The sequence below is a fragment of the Callithrix jacchus genome, chromosome 12, assembly GCF_049354715.1.
Source record: "Callithrix jacchus isolate 240 chromosome 12, calJac240_pri, whole genome shotgun sequence".
NCBI lineage: Eukaryota > Metazoa > Chordata > Mammalia > Primates > Cebidae > Callithrix > Callithrix jacchus.
In genome coordinates this window covers 42,639,917-42,656,011 of record NC_133513.1, presented here as the reverse complement: position 1 = coordinate 42,656,011, position 16,095 = coordinate 42,639,917, and the positions used below count along the sequence as shown (strand labels likewise).

The 16,095-nt window shown below is 39.7% G+C and overlaps 1 protein-coding gene across 7 annotated transcripts in view; it reads right to left on the bottom strand.

Moving 5' to 3' along the window:
- SHLD2 (shieldin complex subunit 2) overlaps positions 1 to 16,095 on the bottom strand; it is a 105,466-nt gene that overhangs the window by 50,851 nt on the left and 38,520 nt on the right. For 6 of the 7 annotated variants that reach the window (XR_013524848.1, XM_017978940.4, XM_078345380.1 and 3 more), the window contains one exon: positions 2,362 to 3,885. Coding sequence is in view for 6 of the 7 variants with exons in the window: in XM_017978940.4 (XP_017834429.3) it covers positions 2,362 to 3,880 (1,519 nt within the window). In the remaining variant the exon portion in view is untranslated. Of the gene's footprint in view, positions 1 to 2,361; positions 3,888 to 16,095 lie in introns of those variants that run through there. The other variant, XM_054242884.2, reaches the window with a different exon arrangement.

Below are 16,095 nucleotides of genomic sequence, written 5' to 3'. Positions count from 1 at the left end.
AGCTCAAACTAAATCAGTTAATAAGACAAATTAAAGAAAACAAAAGACTTTTTTTTTCATTTATAATGAATCATTAATTGCCCAAAATAAACAAAAAAGAACATTTCAGCCTGTTCTCACACTGTGGGCAATTCTATAACCAGAAAGCCAAATCACAAGCAAAGAGGTATTCAGCAAGCACTGAATCTGAACTGAGGGCGTTCGGTGAATTGAATCTCCAATAATATAACCACATATAAATAATAATAGCTAATACTGAAGTGGGATGCGAATATGCTAAACCTGTCATTACAATCTTGTGTTTACCTCTTTATAAAAGATTGTACTTGACAATTTTACAGGAACACAAAGGTACATTAGCCAATGTTCTCATTCCTCTTGTAAACTATGTGCTTTGAAGTTTTCTTTTTCTAAGTTTCTAAAACTAATTTATACCTCTTCTCTATCACATTCTTTCTTTAGATATTTTATTAAGCTTACTCAACTTTCTCCTGGCTCTAATACACTGTGTGTCAATTTTAAATCAACAAAGAACATGTAACACAATGTTAGATTTCTTATGTTAGGTGAAAACATATTCTGGTCAGGCATGGTGGTTCAGGCCTGTAATCCCAGCACCTTGGGAGGCCGAGGCAGGTGGATCACCTAACGTCAGGAATTCAAGACCAGCCTGGCCAACATGGTGAAACCCCGTCTCTACTAAAAATTAGCCAGATTGGTAGTGTGCACCTGTAATCCCAGCTATTCAGGAGGCTGAGGCAGGAAAATTGGGAGGCGGAGTTTGCAGTGAGCTGAGACTGTGCCACTGCACTCCAGCCTAGTCAACAGAGCAAGGCTCTCTCTCAAAAATAAAAAATAAAAATTAAATTAAATTAAATATTCTCTCTGAGTGCCGTGGCATGCCTGCCTATAGTACTGGCTACCTGGGAGACTGAAGCAGGAGGCTCACTTGAACCCAGGAGTTCAGAGCTGTAGCTGATCAGGTGTCTGCACTAAGCTTAGCACCAATATAATGACATCCTGGGAGTGGAGGACCACAGGTTCCCTAAGGAGGAGTGAACTGGCCCAGGTTGGAAACAGGGCGTGTCAAAAATAACATGCTAGGCTGGGTGTGGTGGCTCATGCCTGTAATCCCAGCACTTTGGGAGGCTGCGGCAGGAGGATCACTTGAGCCCAGGTGCTGGAGATGAGCCTCGGTAACGCAGTGAGACTCTGTTAAAAATAACAATTAAAAAGTTCTTATGCTGTCAGTAGTGGGACTGTGCCCATGAACAGCCACTGCACTTGCAACATAGTAAGACTGTCTCTTAAAAATAAATTAAAAATTTAAAAAACAAAATGTTCTTTGTGATTACAACTATATAGCAAAAATATGGATTTTGGAGTTTAGGAGAAACCATAGCTTTGCCACTTCTTAGATGTATGACATTGGGAAAGTTACTTTACTTCTCTGGGTTTCAGCTTCCTCAAGTGAAGAATGACGATAAAAATCAGTACCTTCTTCATATACTTGTTGCAATGAGATATGCATGTAAAGTCTAAAACAGGGTCTGACACAAAGTAAGCTCCCAATAAATGAGCTTATATGTGCGATATATGTATGTATGTATGTATGTATATATGTATATATGTATATATATATACATGCACACACATTTTAAGAAGAACAGAGAAAATAACTGGAAGTTAAGTTGGTATAATACCAGTTTTTTTCTTTCTATATTTCCAAGTGTAATTAATATAATTTTAATAAAATAAAGCAATAGAAATCAGTAACTGTTCCCTCAGTAAGAACATATGTGCACAGTATTATTAGACATTAGGTAAAGAAGCAGAAAGGTCTAGCTCTGTTGCTTGGGCTGGAATGCAGTGGCCCAATCAAAGCTCAATGCAGTCTAAACCTCCTGGGCTCAAGCAATCCTCCCATGTCAGCCTCCTTTGTAGCTGGGACTACAGGCATAACCTATTTTATTTTTCATGGAGATGTGGTCTCACTATGTTGCCAAGGCTGGTCTCAAATACCTGGCCTGAAGCAATCCTCCTGCTTCAGCTTCCCAAAGTACTGGGATTACAGATGTGACCCACTGCACCTGATTAGGGAAGGCTTATTAAAGGAGGGAATAAGTAGAAAGAAGGGGCAGAACTCAGTAGGACAGAACAGAAGCCCAGGAGTGGCAACAGGCAGGAGAGTGGACAATGGGAAGGAGACCAATGCAGATGCAATAAAGGGATCAATTACTCAGCTCAGAAGAGGCAAATGACTAAAGAAAGAGTCTTCAAAGACCAAAAGCCAGAGAAAAGCAAAAACAAACAAAACTTAGCTTTATAAAGTAAGCTACCACTATACCATAATGACCTCACCTGTAAGTAAAATTATATCTCCCAGAAACACTGTAAATGCCCAAAATGCTGCAGTCCTCCACAGAAAAACCTTCTTCTTAGTTTCTGATTGATCAATTACTGTAACTGTTGCTAAAGGCACTTTAGAGCCAGAATTTGGTCCAAATTTTATGTTTATTTCCTTCACATGACATGGAAATAGCACCATGACTAAACAATTATACTTCTGTCTTTTAGAATCACAGTTTTTTATTAATGATGTTTTTTTAATAACCTTAAATTCAGACACATTCCTCTGATCCATTGTTACAGCAGAGTCTCCAGCATTAGAAATCAACTTCATTTTCTTAGCTCTAGATAGAGTTTCAGATTGTCCCGTTTTATCTTCAGAGGTCCAGCTTCTTTTAACAGCACTTTTGTGGAAGGTATTTAGCTGGGAACACAGTATTCCTGAGCTACACAACTCAATACATATCTCATTTGGTGGCAATTCATCTTCACAACTGAAAAGTTCTTGAGATCCTGTATTTTCTTCAAGACCTTTATCAGAGTTTATGTGAATGTGGCTATTTTCTGCTTTAGGACAGACAGGACTAAAAAGTTCAAGGGAACATGCCTGGTTTTGTCCAGTTTCATATGTTTCTGTAAAATCATCAAGCGGCATCAAATCCTCTTCAGGTATTCTTATTTCTCCATTACTTGCCTTTGGTTCAGTTTCCATGTTTGCATTCCCTTTATTTATAGAACTCCACTCTTTGTCTTTCTTTTGAACTAAAAAAGCAACCTGGCTGGAGGTCATTATACTGAGAAATTCAGTATCAGTTGATATTTTAAGGTCTGAGACCTTCCTAACTGCTCCTTCAGACCTTGGCTTATCTACTGCATTAAAGGAAAATAATTCCAAACACTGGTTTTGTATTTCTTGATATTCTGTTGGAACATACTCTCTTTGTACCACTTCAGGCCCTACAGTAATTTGTTCAGTACTACAAACCAAATCCATCCTAGCTGCACACTTATGGTCTAATAGAAAGAAATCTGTTTGAAAGTTCTGACCATATATATCTGATTGATGTTTATGCTGTTCATCTATAACTTTATTTTCACTGAGATGTTGTTGATACTTTTCTTCTTCAGTTAAATACGAGACTCTGCCTTTAGATCCACATATTTGCATATTAGAGCTAGTTATACCACTCAGCCTGGAGGAGTGAATCTTCTGGGATTCTATATTCTGTGTTCCAAAAACAGAATGTACAAAGTCATCTTTCACATGAACATGTCTGTTCATACAGTTTGCTAAAAAATGACCACTAAGAAGATGTGGAGAATCAATAGATTCTGGGACTTCGTACTTTTCAAGACTTTTGTGCTCATGTTTTTCATCCTTCAGATATAAAGAATGTTGATTATATAAAAGCTGAATTTTTTCCCAGGGGTCAGTAACAGACATTAAAGAATTTGTGTCTTGTGATACTGTCATTTTCAATGGACCAACTGGAGCACCCCAAAAAATGTGGACTTGAGATCCTCCACTCATGATTTCTGATAAAAATGAAAAATCCAAAATTAATATATTGTCAGCATATTTTTGCATATTAACTTAATAATGTACCAAAAGAAAATGTAATAACTGAGTCAAGAACATAATTAACATAGGTGATTATTTTGATACATTTAATTATATAAAATTCATAAATACACAATAAATTATTAAGGAGAAATCAAAACATTCACAAAAAATTATTCACCTAAAGACTCTCTTTAAGGGAAATAAAACTAAGTACACTCACATCAACAAGTAAATAGGTTTGTAGTACATTTATTACATTTGAGATGGAGTCTTGCTCTGTTGCCCAGGCTAGAGTACAGTGTTGCAATCTAGACAGACTGCAACCTCCACTCCCTGGGTTCAAGCAATTCTCCCGCTTTAGCCTCCTGATTAGCTGAGATTACAGTCTATGCCACCACACTCACCTAATTTTTATACTTTTAATAGAGATGGGGTTTCACCATGTTGGCTAGGCTGGTGTCAAACTCCTGACCTCAAGTGATCCATCCCCCTTTCACCTCTCAAAGTGCTATGATTACAGGTGTGAGCCACCGTGCCAGCCTATTTATTTCTTATGTTGTAAAAACTTGCCCCATTTAAATAACAAGTTAGTAAAGAATGGGAAAAGAGGCATTTGTTTAACTATATTATAGTCACCTTTAAATTACTCACTTTTGGGCAGGGCATAGTAGCTCATGCCTGTAATCCCAGCAATTTGAGAGGCTGAGGCAGTGGATCACTTGAGGCCAGGAGTTTGAGACCAGCCTGGCCAACATGACAAAACCTCACCTCTACTAAAAATACAAAAAATAGTCAGGTGTGGTGGCCCGTGCATATAGTCCTAGTTACTCGGAAGTACGAGGCAGGAGAATCACTTGAACCCAGGAGGAGGAGGTTGCAGTGAGCCAAGATCGCACCACTGCACTCCAGCCTGGGCGACAGAGGAAGACTCCATCTCAAAAAAAAGTACTCATTTTTGGCCAGGCATGGTGGCTCACGCCTATGATCCCAGCACTCTGGGAGGCCACGGTGGGAGGATCACTTGAGACCAGGAGTTCGAGGCCAGCCTGGACAACATAGTAAGAACCCCATTTCTACAAAAAAATTTAAAACTAAAAACTTTCTTAAAATTAGCTGGGCATAGTGGTGAAACGCCTGTAGTCCCAGCTACTAGGGAGACTGAGATAGGAGGATTGCCTGAGACTGGGAGGTGGACATTGCAGTGAGCCATGATCGCACCACCGCACTCCAGTATGAGTGACAGAGTGAGACCCTCTTTATTAGTATTATTTTTGAGACAGAGTTTTGCTCTTGTTGCCCAGTCTGTAGTGCAATGGTACAGTCTCAGCTCACTGCAACCTCTGCCTCCCAGGTTCAAGCGATTCCTCTGCCTCAGCCTCCAAAGTTGCTGGGATTACAGGCGCCCACCACCACGGCCAGCTAGTTTTTGTGTTTTAGTAGAGATGGGGTTTCACCATGTTGCCCAGGCTGGTCTCGAACTCCTGACCTCAAGTGATCTTCCTGCCTCAGCCTCCCAAAGTGTTGGGATTACAGGCATGAACCACCATGCCTGGCAAGACCCTCTCTTTAAAAAAATGATTAAGAATCACCATAATTGCTATAACTACATATTCCAATCTCATTTAGTCCCTATAGACAGAATAACCTTCATAAGAAATATAACTGATATATTAGATGTTTTATTGCTTGTCATTATTAGATTTACCACTAGGGGTCCCAAACAGCACAGCAAAAGGCTTCAAGTTCAAAATACATTAATATATCAAACCCAAGTGGAAGGAGAATATGTTATCTTGAAATGTTGGCTGGAGCCAGCACAGTGACTAACACCTATAATCCTAGCACTTTGGGAGGCCCAGGTGGGCAGATCACCTGAGGCCAAGAGTTCGAGACCAGCCTGGCCAACATAGCAAAGCCCCATCTCTACTATAAATACAAAAATTAGCGGGGCATGGTGGCACAAGCCTGTAGTCCTCACAACTAGGGAAGCTGAGGCCGAAGAATCGCTTGAACCCAGGAGCTTGCAGTGAGCTGAGATCATGCCACTGCACTCCAGCCTGGGTGACAGAGTGAGACTGTCTCAAAAAAGAAAGAAAGAGAAATGTTGGTGGGAATACTTAGATATATGCAAATCAAATCCATAACATTACCATCATAATAAACTCTCTTCCATCAAATCTTTGACATCTCTAATGGTTTCTTCTCTTTAGCTTCAAATCTTCATTTGATTTTATTTTTTGAGTCAGGGTCTTGCTCTGTCACCCAGCCTGGAGTGTAGTGGTGCAGTCATGGCTCACTGTAGCCTCAAGCTCCTAGGCTCAAGCCATCATCCAGCCACAGCCTCGCAAATAGTTGGGACTATAGGCACATAACAGTCATGCTCAGCTACAAATCTTTAAAAATAAAACTAAACAACCCCCACAAACTTGTTTGTTGTTTCTTGCATCTCATTTCTCATTTATCCTCAACCACTTCTACTCCAACCATTTTGCTGTAAAAGTTTTCACTATGGAAACCAGTGACCTTCTAAAAGCCAAATCCAAAGGTCAGTTTTCAATACTTTTACTACCATTAGAAACTGTTCATCAATCCCTCTTTCCTGAAACATTATGCTTTTTTGACTCTGTGAGATCACCATATTGGAATTCTTTTGTATTTAAGACAGATGTGTACTGAATTATTCCTTCAATCACTCACATAACAAACACTCAACACTATGTGCTGGGCATTATGCTAGGGCCCTGGGAATTCAAAACAATAACAAAGAGATTTAAGGAGCTTATATTCTGACAGGAAAAACAAGCTGACAATTATAAAAAGTGACAGGAGGCCAGGAGCCTTGGTTCAAGCCTGTAATCACAGGATTTGGGGAGGCTGAGGCAGGTGGATCACCTGAGGTCAGGAGTTTGAGACCAGCCTAGGCAACATGGTGATACCCCATCTCCACTAAAAATACAAAACTTAGCCAGGTGTGGTGGCGGGTGCCTGTAATCCCAGCTACTGAGAAGGCTGAAGCACAAGAATCACTAAAACCCAGGAGTCAGAGGTTGCAGTGAGCTGCGATCACACCACTGCACTCCAGCCTAGGTGACTCGGTCTCAAAAACAAAAAGTGATAGGAGCTACTACAGGATTAATAGGAGGGGACAGCATCTCTAGAAGAGAGAAACCTGGGACAACTCAAACAATGTGGAACTGCCCATTATCTGCATTTTTCACAGGCTCTTAGGACTATAGTTAATCACAAAATTTTGGAACTAAATTTTACTAATGTTCAGAAAAAGAGTCATATAATAAAGCTTCCAAGTCATTTCCCATGTCAAAATAGGGCCCAGGAAAGCTACCCTGATTGTCTTACCCAAGGGACAGGCCTACTATGGGTAATCTCTAAAATATTTAAAAAGCGTATACGACATTCACTGCTTCTGTGTCCTCACTTAATATTTTCTCCTAAATGTCCTGTAACCTGACTTTTATTTCCTATCTCTGATAAGACAATAATGAAGTCCAAATTGCCAAATAAAAACTCACAGAACTTCACCATAGCAATTGTAAACTCTCTCCTTAGTTTCTAGAACATTACTCTTTCCTAACTAGTTCTACCTCTCCAATTTTTCTCTCTTCCTCCTTGAGCCACCTCTTTCCATTCCACACATTCTAGAGAAACTCATCCAATCCCATTTATTTAACTACCACATATCCAACTGTGCTTTACAAATCTATACTGAGCCAATCTCTCTCCCAAACTTCAGACCTGTATTTCTAGCATTACTATATTTGACAGGATCACAGCAGAATCAAAGGTGAGATTCAAAGCCCTACTTGCCTTCTAGGCAGGGGAAGATGGTAGAGCATAAAGGGGTGACACGAAACAGTCCTGAGAGTTCAGAGGATCTCCCATGGCAAGAAATATCTGAGATGAATGCAAGTTCCATAAAGCACAGGTTATTACATATAACCGTTATTTCAGTGTGCCTTCACTTATTTGTTTAAATCAGGGGTGTCTAAACTTTTGGCTTCCCTGGGCCACATTGGAAGAATAATCTTGAGCCACACATAAAATACAGTTAACACTAACGATGCTAATATCACAGGCTGGGCATGGTGGCTCACGCTTGTAATCCCAGCACTTTGGGAGGCCAAGGTGGGCGGATCACTTGAGATTAGGAGTTCAGGACCAGCCAAGTCAACATGGTAAAACCCTGTTTCTACTAAAAATACAAAAATTAGCTTGGTGTGGTGGCATGCACCTGTAATCCCAGCTACTCCAGTGGCTGAGGCAGGAGAATCACTTGAATGTAGGAGGCAGAGGTTGCAGTGAGCCAAGACTGGACCACTGCACTCCAGCCTGGACAACAGAGCGAGACTGTGTTTCCAAAAAAAAATAAAATAAAAATCTCAAAACACTTATAATGTTTTAAGAAAGTTTACGAACTCATGTTGGGTTGCATTCAAAGCCATCCTGGGCCACATGCAGTCCCACAGATTGTGGGTTAAACAAGCTCGGTCTAAACAGATATCCCTGAAAGTGTGGAACTATTACCCCATCTCCCCTCCCCCCCAAAAAAAAACTTTTGACTAGAAAGTGGCCCTATTTTTTTTTCTTAAAAATATATATTTAAAAATTTTTTTTTAAAAAGACAGGGTTTCACCATGTTGGCCAGGCTGGTCTTGAACTCCTAACCTCAGGTGATCCACCCGCCTCGGCCTCCCAAAGTGCTGAGATTACAGGCGTGAGCTACCATGCCCGGCCAAAAGTGGCCCTTTTAATTCAAAAAAATAGTAAATTGTTAAAAAGTGTTTAGGCTGGGCGTGGTGGCTCATGCCTATAATCCCAGCAGTTTGGGAGGCCAAGGTCGAAGGATCACCTGAGGGTCAGGAATTTGAGAACAGCCTGGCCAATATGGTGAAACCCCTTTGATACTAAAAATACAAAATTACCCAGCCATGGTGGCGTGTGCCTGTAATCCCAGCTCCTAGGGAGGCTGAGGCAGGGGAATCACTTGAACCCAGAAGGCAGAGGTTGCTGTAAGCCAAGACTGTGCCACTGCACTCCAGTCTGTGCAACAAGAGTGAAACTCCGTCTCAAAAAAAATTTTTTTTAATATTTACACCAAAGTCTACTACTACTGAATACTCCAATTTATAGGAGTTGGGAGTACGTGAGTAGGCGAATAGAGAGTGGTAGAGGCAGGAGGAAACAAAGTATTTATGATAGCCAAATTATATAGACAGAAAAGTTATGGACAACTGATTAATTTCAATGATTCTAGGATATGTTTTAGGTGTACTCAGAGGGTTAAAGCTCATTAAGAAACCAGATAAAACTTGCAAGTACATATCCATTACCGCAGTTAATAATTACACAATTTCTCAATCTGCAGAAGGCCCCTTCAGTCAGAAAGACCAATACAACCATACCCTTTATCTTTACAGTGGTCAGAGTCTGATGAATGGGTCAAAGATTTATAAAAGGATAAACTGTATCAGCAGGTTTTGTCTTTGCAGAACACTGCAACTAAAAAAAATGTTTATTACAAAACACGTATCATTAAAAGAGAGTGCTTTTTCCCTCTTATTCCCAGGGAGTGAAAAACTCCATGTATAATACCTTTTCATGTCTATTTTATGAAAAACACCAAGAAATCATAAAGTTGCTCAATAGCATCAAATGACAAAATAAAGAAGCTACATCAGATTGTAATTAACAACAAGGGATTTGTAACAAGAGAGATATGGGCTCAAATCCCTACTCTGCAACTTACTCAAACTTGAAATTACTGAAGTTAAGTGATAGTTACATAGGGTTCATTATGCTATTCTTTGCTGTTGTTAAAAAAAACATTCTTTTATTCTTTTACCTGATTGAATCAAATTCAATTTGCTATCCTAGTTCATTTGTACTAACAAACAACACTGAGTACCAATAATCCACATACTGTGTATATTCATGCTGAACTCTTTCAAGAATTACTAAATGCTAGTATCTAAATTTACTATTTAAAATGATAGAAAATGTCCACATTTTATGTGACTAATGAAAGGATATAAGATCTAATTTTTCCCCCTCAGGAAGAAACGCAATTGAAGCTTAAAGCTATCACTCATTTAGTATCTAAAGTAATCGCCACTAAAGCCAACCAGTGAGCAGACAACTGAGTTCTCTACTCTCTTTGCATAACCTTTCATTTCCTTTGCGGTTGTCTTTGGTATTCAAGTGAGACATCTGTAATCACCATCTCATCAGCACCTGAGATGAATCAATTTTGTGCAGTGCAGATGAGCCTCCCTTATTCTTGCTTGCAATACAAAAGGAATTTCTCCCTCTCACTCTTATTCCAGGGTATTTGCCTTCTTCCAATAAACTCCAAGCACTCAAACAGAAAGTGAACGTTAGCTGGTTTCCTGGCCTTACGAATAGGGTGAACTTGCCTTCTGATTTGCCCAGGACAGTCCTAGTTTAAGCATGCTTTTCTGGTGTCCTGTTTAGTCAGTATCTCTTTTCATTCTCAAAGGTGTCTCAATTTGGAGATAGACTATATGGTATTCCTAGTTAAGAACCACATAAACACATGAATATTCTATTAATGTAGAATGTACCTTCTAATACATTTTCTCTAAAATATTATAACAGGACCAAGAGGTAAAAGGAAATGTTGCTCAGTTTTCCTGTTAAAATATTTAAATAACAATGAAATACTAATTGAAATAAGGTTGAATTGTGTCTAAAAATTATTATATGCAGTTGAGAATCTCAAGACAGAGGTAAGACTCAAAGATGGTAAGACAGAAAACTCACGTTTGGCAACTAAGGGGGAACAAAAGAGGATCATGGCTGCCAGGTCTGTGTAATGAAGCTATGAGATAACGGGTTAAGAGTTTTTTTGGATCCAGTATTACTAGAAAATGTCTCAGCCCAGATGTCATTTGTTCAATGTCACACCTAAGGTTGAAGGAGAAATCCTCAAATTCCTAAAATACCACACTTCACCTTCCCACACCCACCATGCAACATCAAAAGCCCTGAATTTGGCTACTCATAGTGGCTCAAGCTTTTAATTACAGTACTTTGGAAGGCTGAGGCAGGTGGGTTGCTTCAGCTCAGTAGTTCCAAACCAGCCTAGGCAACACGATAAGATCACGTCGCTAAAAAAAAAATACAAAAAAATTATCTAGGTAGGGTGGCACGTGCCTGTAGTACCAATTACACAGGAGGCTGAAGTGAAAGAATCACCTGAGCTCAGGAAGTCAAGGCTACAGTGAGCTGTGACTGTGTCACTGTAACCCAACCTGGATGAGAGTGAGGCACTGTCTCTAAAAAAAAAAAAGTAAAAATAAAAAGGACTGAACTTTAAAACAAGAAACAAGTAATCATGAAATCACAGGTGGGTGCCAGGGGTACATCTGTCAAACCCTGCACTTGCTTTTATCTCCACCCACCCCCCACAAAAGATGAAAAATGAAACAAACACAATCAAGAAAATTAAAAAGCTTTGCTACTTATGCCCTGACATTCCTTTGTAGAAAGTCATACTCAGCAAATAACAACTCCACTATCCCAGTTCTCCGGGCCAAAAACCTTGGCATCATCACTGATACCTTTCTTTTTCCCCTGCTCTACTTCCAATTTGTCATCAAATCTTTTTGGTCCTGTCTTTAACATTTATTCAGGGTTTGATCACTTTTCTCTACCTACACCTGCTACTGCCTGGCTCAAACCACCATCTTTCTTCCACTGCCATCTCCCCAGAACACCAAGTTTACAAAAGGAACTTGCCAGGTCATAAAGACTGCAGGTAGTGGAGGGAGGACTGGAATGTGGGAAAACAAACAGTGGAACAGAAGTTCTTTTAACCACCACACTGACTCTCTGGTGTTTTGCCTTTGCACAATGTGAAGCTAGAATCCAAGTTAGAACACTAACGTTGAGTCACATGACATATGCTCCTAGAGCACTGACTTATCTAAAGAGGTATGAAAAGAATAAAACTTCAGTGTAAAGGAGCTTCCTTATAAAAGAATTCCTATGAGAAGGTTCACTGTAACACAATGATAGGGTAAATAACTGGCTGTTAACAAGACTTCTCTCCTTTTAAAAATTTATTTTTTATTCAGCTGATAAGTACAAGAGAATTTTTTTAAAGTTCATTTTTAAGCTGACATATTGTATCTGTACATATTTATGGGGTATAATTTGATGTTTTGATACATATCCATGTTGCATAATGATCCAATCAGAGCAGTTAATGTAACCCATCACCTCCTGCATCTCTCATTTGTTTGTGGAAGAATATTCAAAGCCCCTCTTCCAGCTATTTTGTAGTAACAGTATTTACTCTTAACTATACTCACCCCACTGTGTAACAGAACACCAGAATTGGCCAGGAGCAGTGGAGTCTTACTCTGTCACCCAGGCTGGAGTACAGTGGCATGTTCTCAGCTCATTGCAAATTCCGCCTCCCAGGTTCAAGCAATTCTCCTGCCTCAGCCTCCCAAGCTGTAATTATAGGTGCATGCCACCACGCCCAGCTAATTTTTGTATTTTTAGTAAAGACAGGGTTTCCCCATGTTGGGCACCCTGGTCTCAAACTTCTGACCTCAACTGATCTGCCCCCCTTGGTCTCCCAAAGTGCTGGAATTACAGGTATGAACTACCACATCCAGCTTGCATCTTTTTATCATCCATTTCTCTACTAGTCATTATAATACTTGTATTAACATCTTTGGCTGATAATTCAATCATCAGAATTATTTCTAATAATTCGACATTTCTAGGTGTCTTTCTATTGATTGATTTTTCTCCTGGTTATGGGTCATTTTCCTACTTTTTATTTGGATGCCTAGTAATCTTTTATTAATATATTATTAATGCTGAACATTTTATTTGCTAGGTGCTGGCTTTTACTGTATTCTTTTAAAGAATTTAGTTTTGGCACATAATTGAGTTACTTAGAATCAGCCTGGTCCTTTCAAAACTTGCTTGAAGTTTAGAGTAGGTTTAGAAAGGCCTTTAGTCTACGGCTAATTTAACCCCACTATGAGGACTCTAGCCAATGTCCTATGCATAAAACAGTCTCTCCACTATGCCTAATGGAAACATAAACTATTCCCATCTCTGTGTGAGCTCCTGGAATTGTTCAGTGTTCTGATTTCCAGTGTGACTTTCTCTAGCATTGTGAACTTCCACACTTGGCATGTGCAGATGAGTATCCAATCAAAGATCCTCTTACTTCTATAGATTTCTGTGTAGTGCCTTTTATTCCAGTTTTCTGCCCACAAATTCTAGTTGTCTTGACTTCTCCAAACTCTCCTGGGCTCCATTTGGATTCCCCTACTCTGTGCTACAATCTGGAAACTGCCTATAGAAACTCCTGTAGGATTCGTATTAGTTATTTCTCTTCTCTCAAGGGATCACTATCCTGTGCTGCCTGTTGTCCAATGTCTGAAAACAGTTGTTTGATATATTTTTGCCCTGTTTTCTAGCTGTTTATAGTAGAAGAATGATTCTCATAGCAGTTAATCCCTCTTGGGCAGATGTACTGACTTTATGGTTTATGTTAGTTTTGGGTGCTTGTTCTAGACATTAAATATGCATACTGAAGTTACTACAGTCTCCTTTCACAGAGAAAGAAATGCATGACAGTATAATTCCTTCTCCTCCTTTTTGTTCTCTCATGGTTGTATAATGACATATATGCTGTAAAACCCACATCTTGTTAATGTGTTTGTTTTAATGTTTTTGATAGTCCAGGTCTTCGGGAAACAAATCCTTTCCCTTTTTGATATGTCCAAAAAGTCTTCATTTTGCCATTATTTTTGAAGGCTTTACGGACAGGGGTATATCAAAAAGTCATACCAACAGAAAGAGCTCCCAGTGGTCAAAGCTGGAACAATTTGACCAATAAAATAAATAAAGCAATAATAAGATTTTAACCCAAGTCATAAAATATCCATAAGTCCATAGTAATATTTAAAAAATTGAATGGATAAATAAATGAGGAAGAAGAGACAAATCTCCCATGCAGAAGAAAGCTAAATAATTTGTGTAGACACTCTGCCCTTGAGGAGGGGTATCATAACTCTCCATATTTTAAGTGTAGGCTGCACAGATGTAACTTCCTTCCAAAGAGTACAGTATGTAAATAGAGGGGGAAAAACAGTAACTTTGTAGTAAAGAAATATACAAAACTCAACCAGATGATCAAGGTCAGTGTCAACACTGATTAGTCATATTGACTGTATGTTCCCTTAATATGATGCGATGAAAATGGTACTGCCAGGCCATAGAGGCACATCTCTGTAGTCCCAACTACTTGGGAGGCTGAAGCTGGAGGATTGCTTAAGCCCAGGAGTTCAAGACCAGTCTAGGCATCTCTATTTAAAAAAAAAAAAAAGAAATTTAGGTGGGTGTGGTGGCATGCATCTGTAGTCTCAGCTACTCAGGAAGCTGAGGAGAGAGGATTGCTTGAGCCCAGGAGTTCAAGGCTGCGGTGAGTTGTCATCATACCACTACATTCCAGCCTGGGTGAGAGTGAGACACTGTCTCAAAAACAAGGAAAGAAAATTGTACTTAACCTACAGGTTGTTCATCTCAAAAATCCAAAACCCCACTCTAACAATGATAAAAATACCAAACAGATACCAACAGAAGAACAGTCTGTGAAATACCTGGACAATACTCCTCAAAACTGTTAGTCATCAAAAACAAGAGATGAGAAACTCAAGTCTAAGAAACTGCCAAAGCCAAGAATACCCTAAGGAGATGTGACAACTAAATGGGATCCTGGAGCATTGGGTAAATAAAGTATGGATAACTAAAGTTAATGATAATAGATCAGTATTAGTTTATTAATTATAAAAAATATACCATACTAATGTAAGGTGTTAATATTAGGAAAAACTAGAGGCAGGATGCATGGGAACTCTCTATACTGTCTTGGCAATTTTTCTTTACATCTGAAACTATTTCAAAACATTAAATTTGTATTTTAAAAAAAAAGAAAGAGAAAAAAAAAACTATGGGAGCTCTATCTCTGCGTTAAGCACAATGGTCAGAGTTTGGTTTGCTAGATTCTCTTTGCTCTCCAGTCGCACACCTTGCTTTCTGAAGCTCAGGTGCCCTCATGCAGCCCTGCTTCTCCTCCCCAGCCAGCCTTCTGGAGGGCAGCTTCCTTACACTCTGTGAAGGCCTGAAATGAATTAGAGCAGTTTCACTCACCTCTTTTGCCCTGTCCCCCAATCCTTGGTGGCTGAAAGCATGGACTCCCAGAGTGTGAAGATTTATCTCCAGCTCTTCTCCTGCCTACAGCATTCCAGAACTGAAAGCCTGGAGTGCCTCTGCTGGATTTCTTTTTTATTTTTCTTTCCTTATTTTTTTTTTTCTTTTTCTTTTGAGACAGTTTGACTCTTGTCGCCCAGGCTGGAGTGGCATGATCTTGGCTCACTGCAACCTCCACCTTCTGTGTTCAAGCAATTCTCCTGCCTCAGCCTCCCAAGTAGCTGGGATTACAGGTACCTGCCACCATGCCTGGTTAGTTTTTCTATTTTCAGTGGAGACGGGGTTTCACCATGTTGGCCAGGCTGGTCTCAAACTCCTGACCTCAGGTAATCTGCATGCCTCAGCTTCCCACCTGAGAAATCTGCTGGATTTCTCTCAGCAATCCTGCCTTCTGAGAGTGGTTGCTCTATACTTGGGAGAGGTTCCAAATGCCTTAGGTAGTACCTATGCCAGCTCATCACTGGCCCAGGCTTACTACTCCTGAGCATTCAGTGAACACCTGTGGGTAGAAGCTGGAGCGTGGGTGCACACTTGCTCTTTGGTTTAAGAGGAGCTGAGGTTTCTCAGGATCCTAACCTGTCCTACCAGACCATATGTGGCCATTAAAAATTTGATAAAAATGTGGCTGCTTTCTCCTTTTCCCTTATCTATGGTGGATTTCCAGTCCCTGGGTTGTTCTATCCTAGAGTGGCCATGGGTTTCTTCTCTATGAAAGTTCGATTACTTTCTGGAGTTTTGTTCATTTAGGTTCCCCTGTATCCTCAGTTCTTTGATGGGTTTTTAGAAACCATCTTCTAATCTGGCTTCTATATATTTTCAGTTATAAGAATGGCAATATCTTGTAATTTTGTATATCTGAAGAGAAAGCCAAATTCTCTCCCCAGACTTTGAATGGTTTACACCCT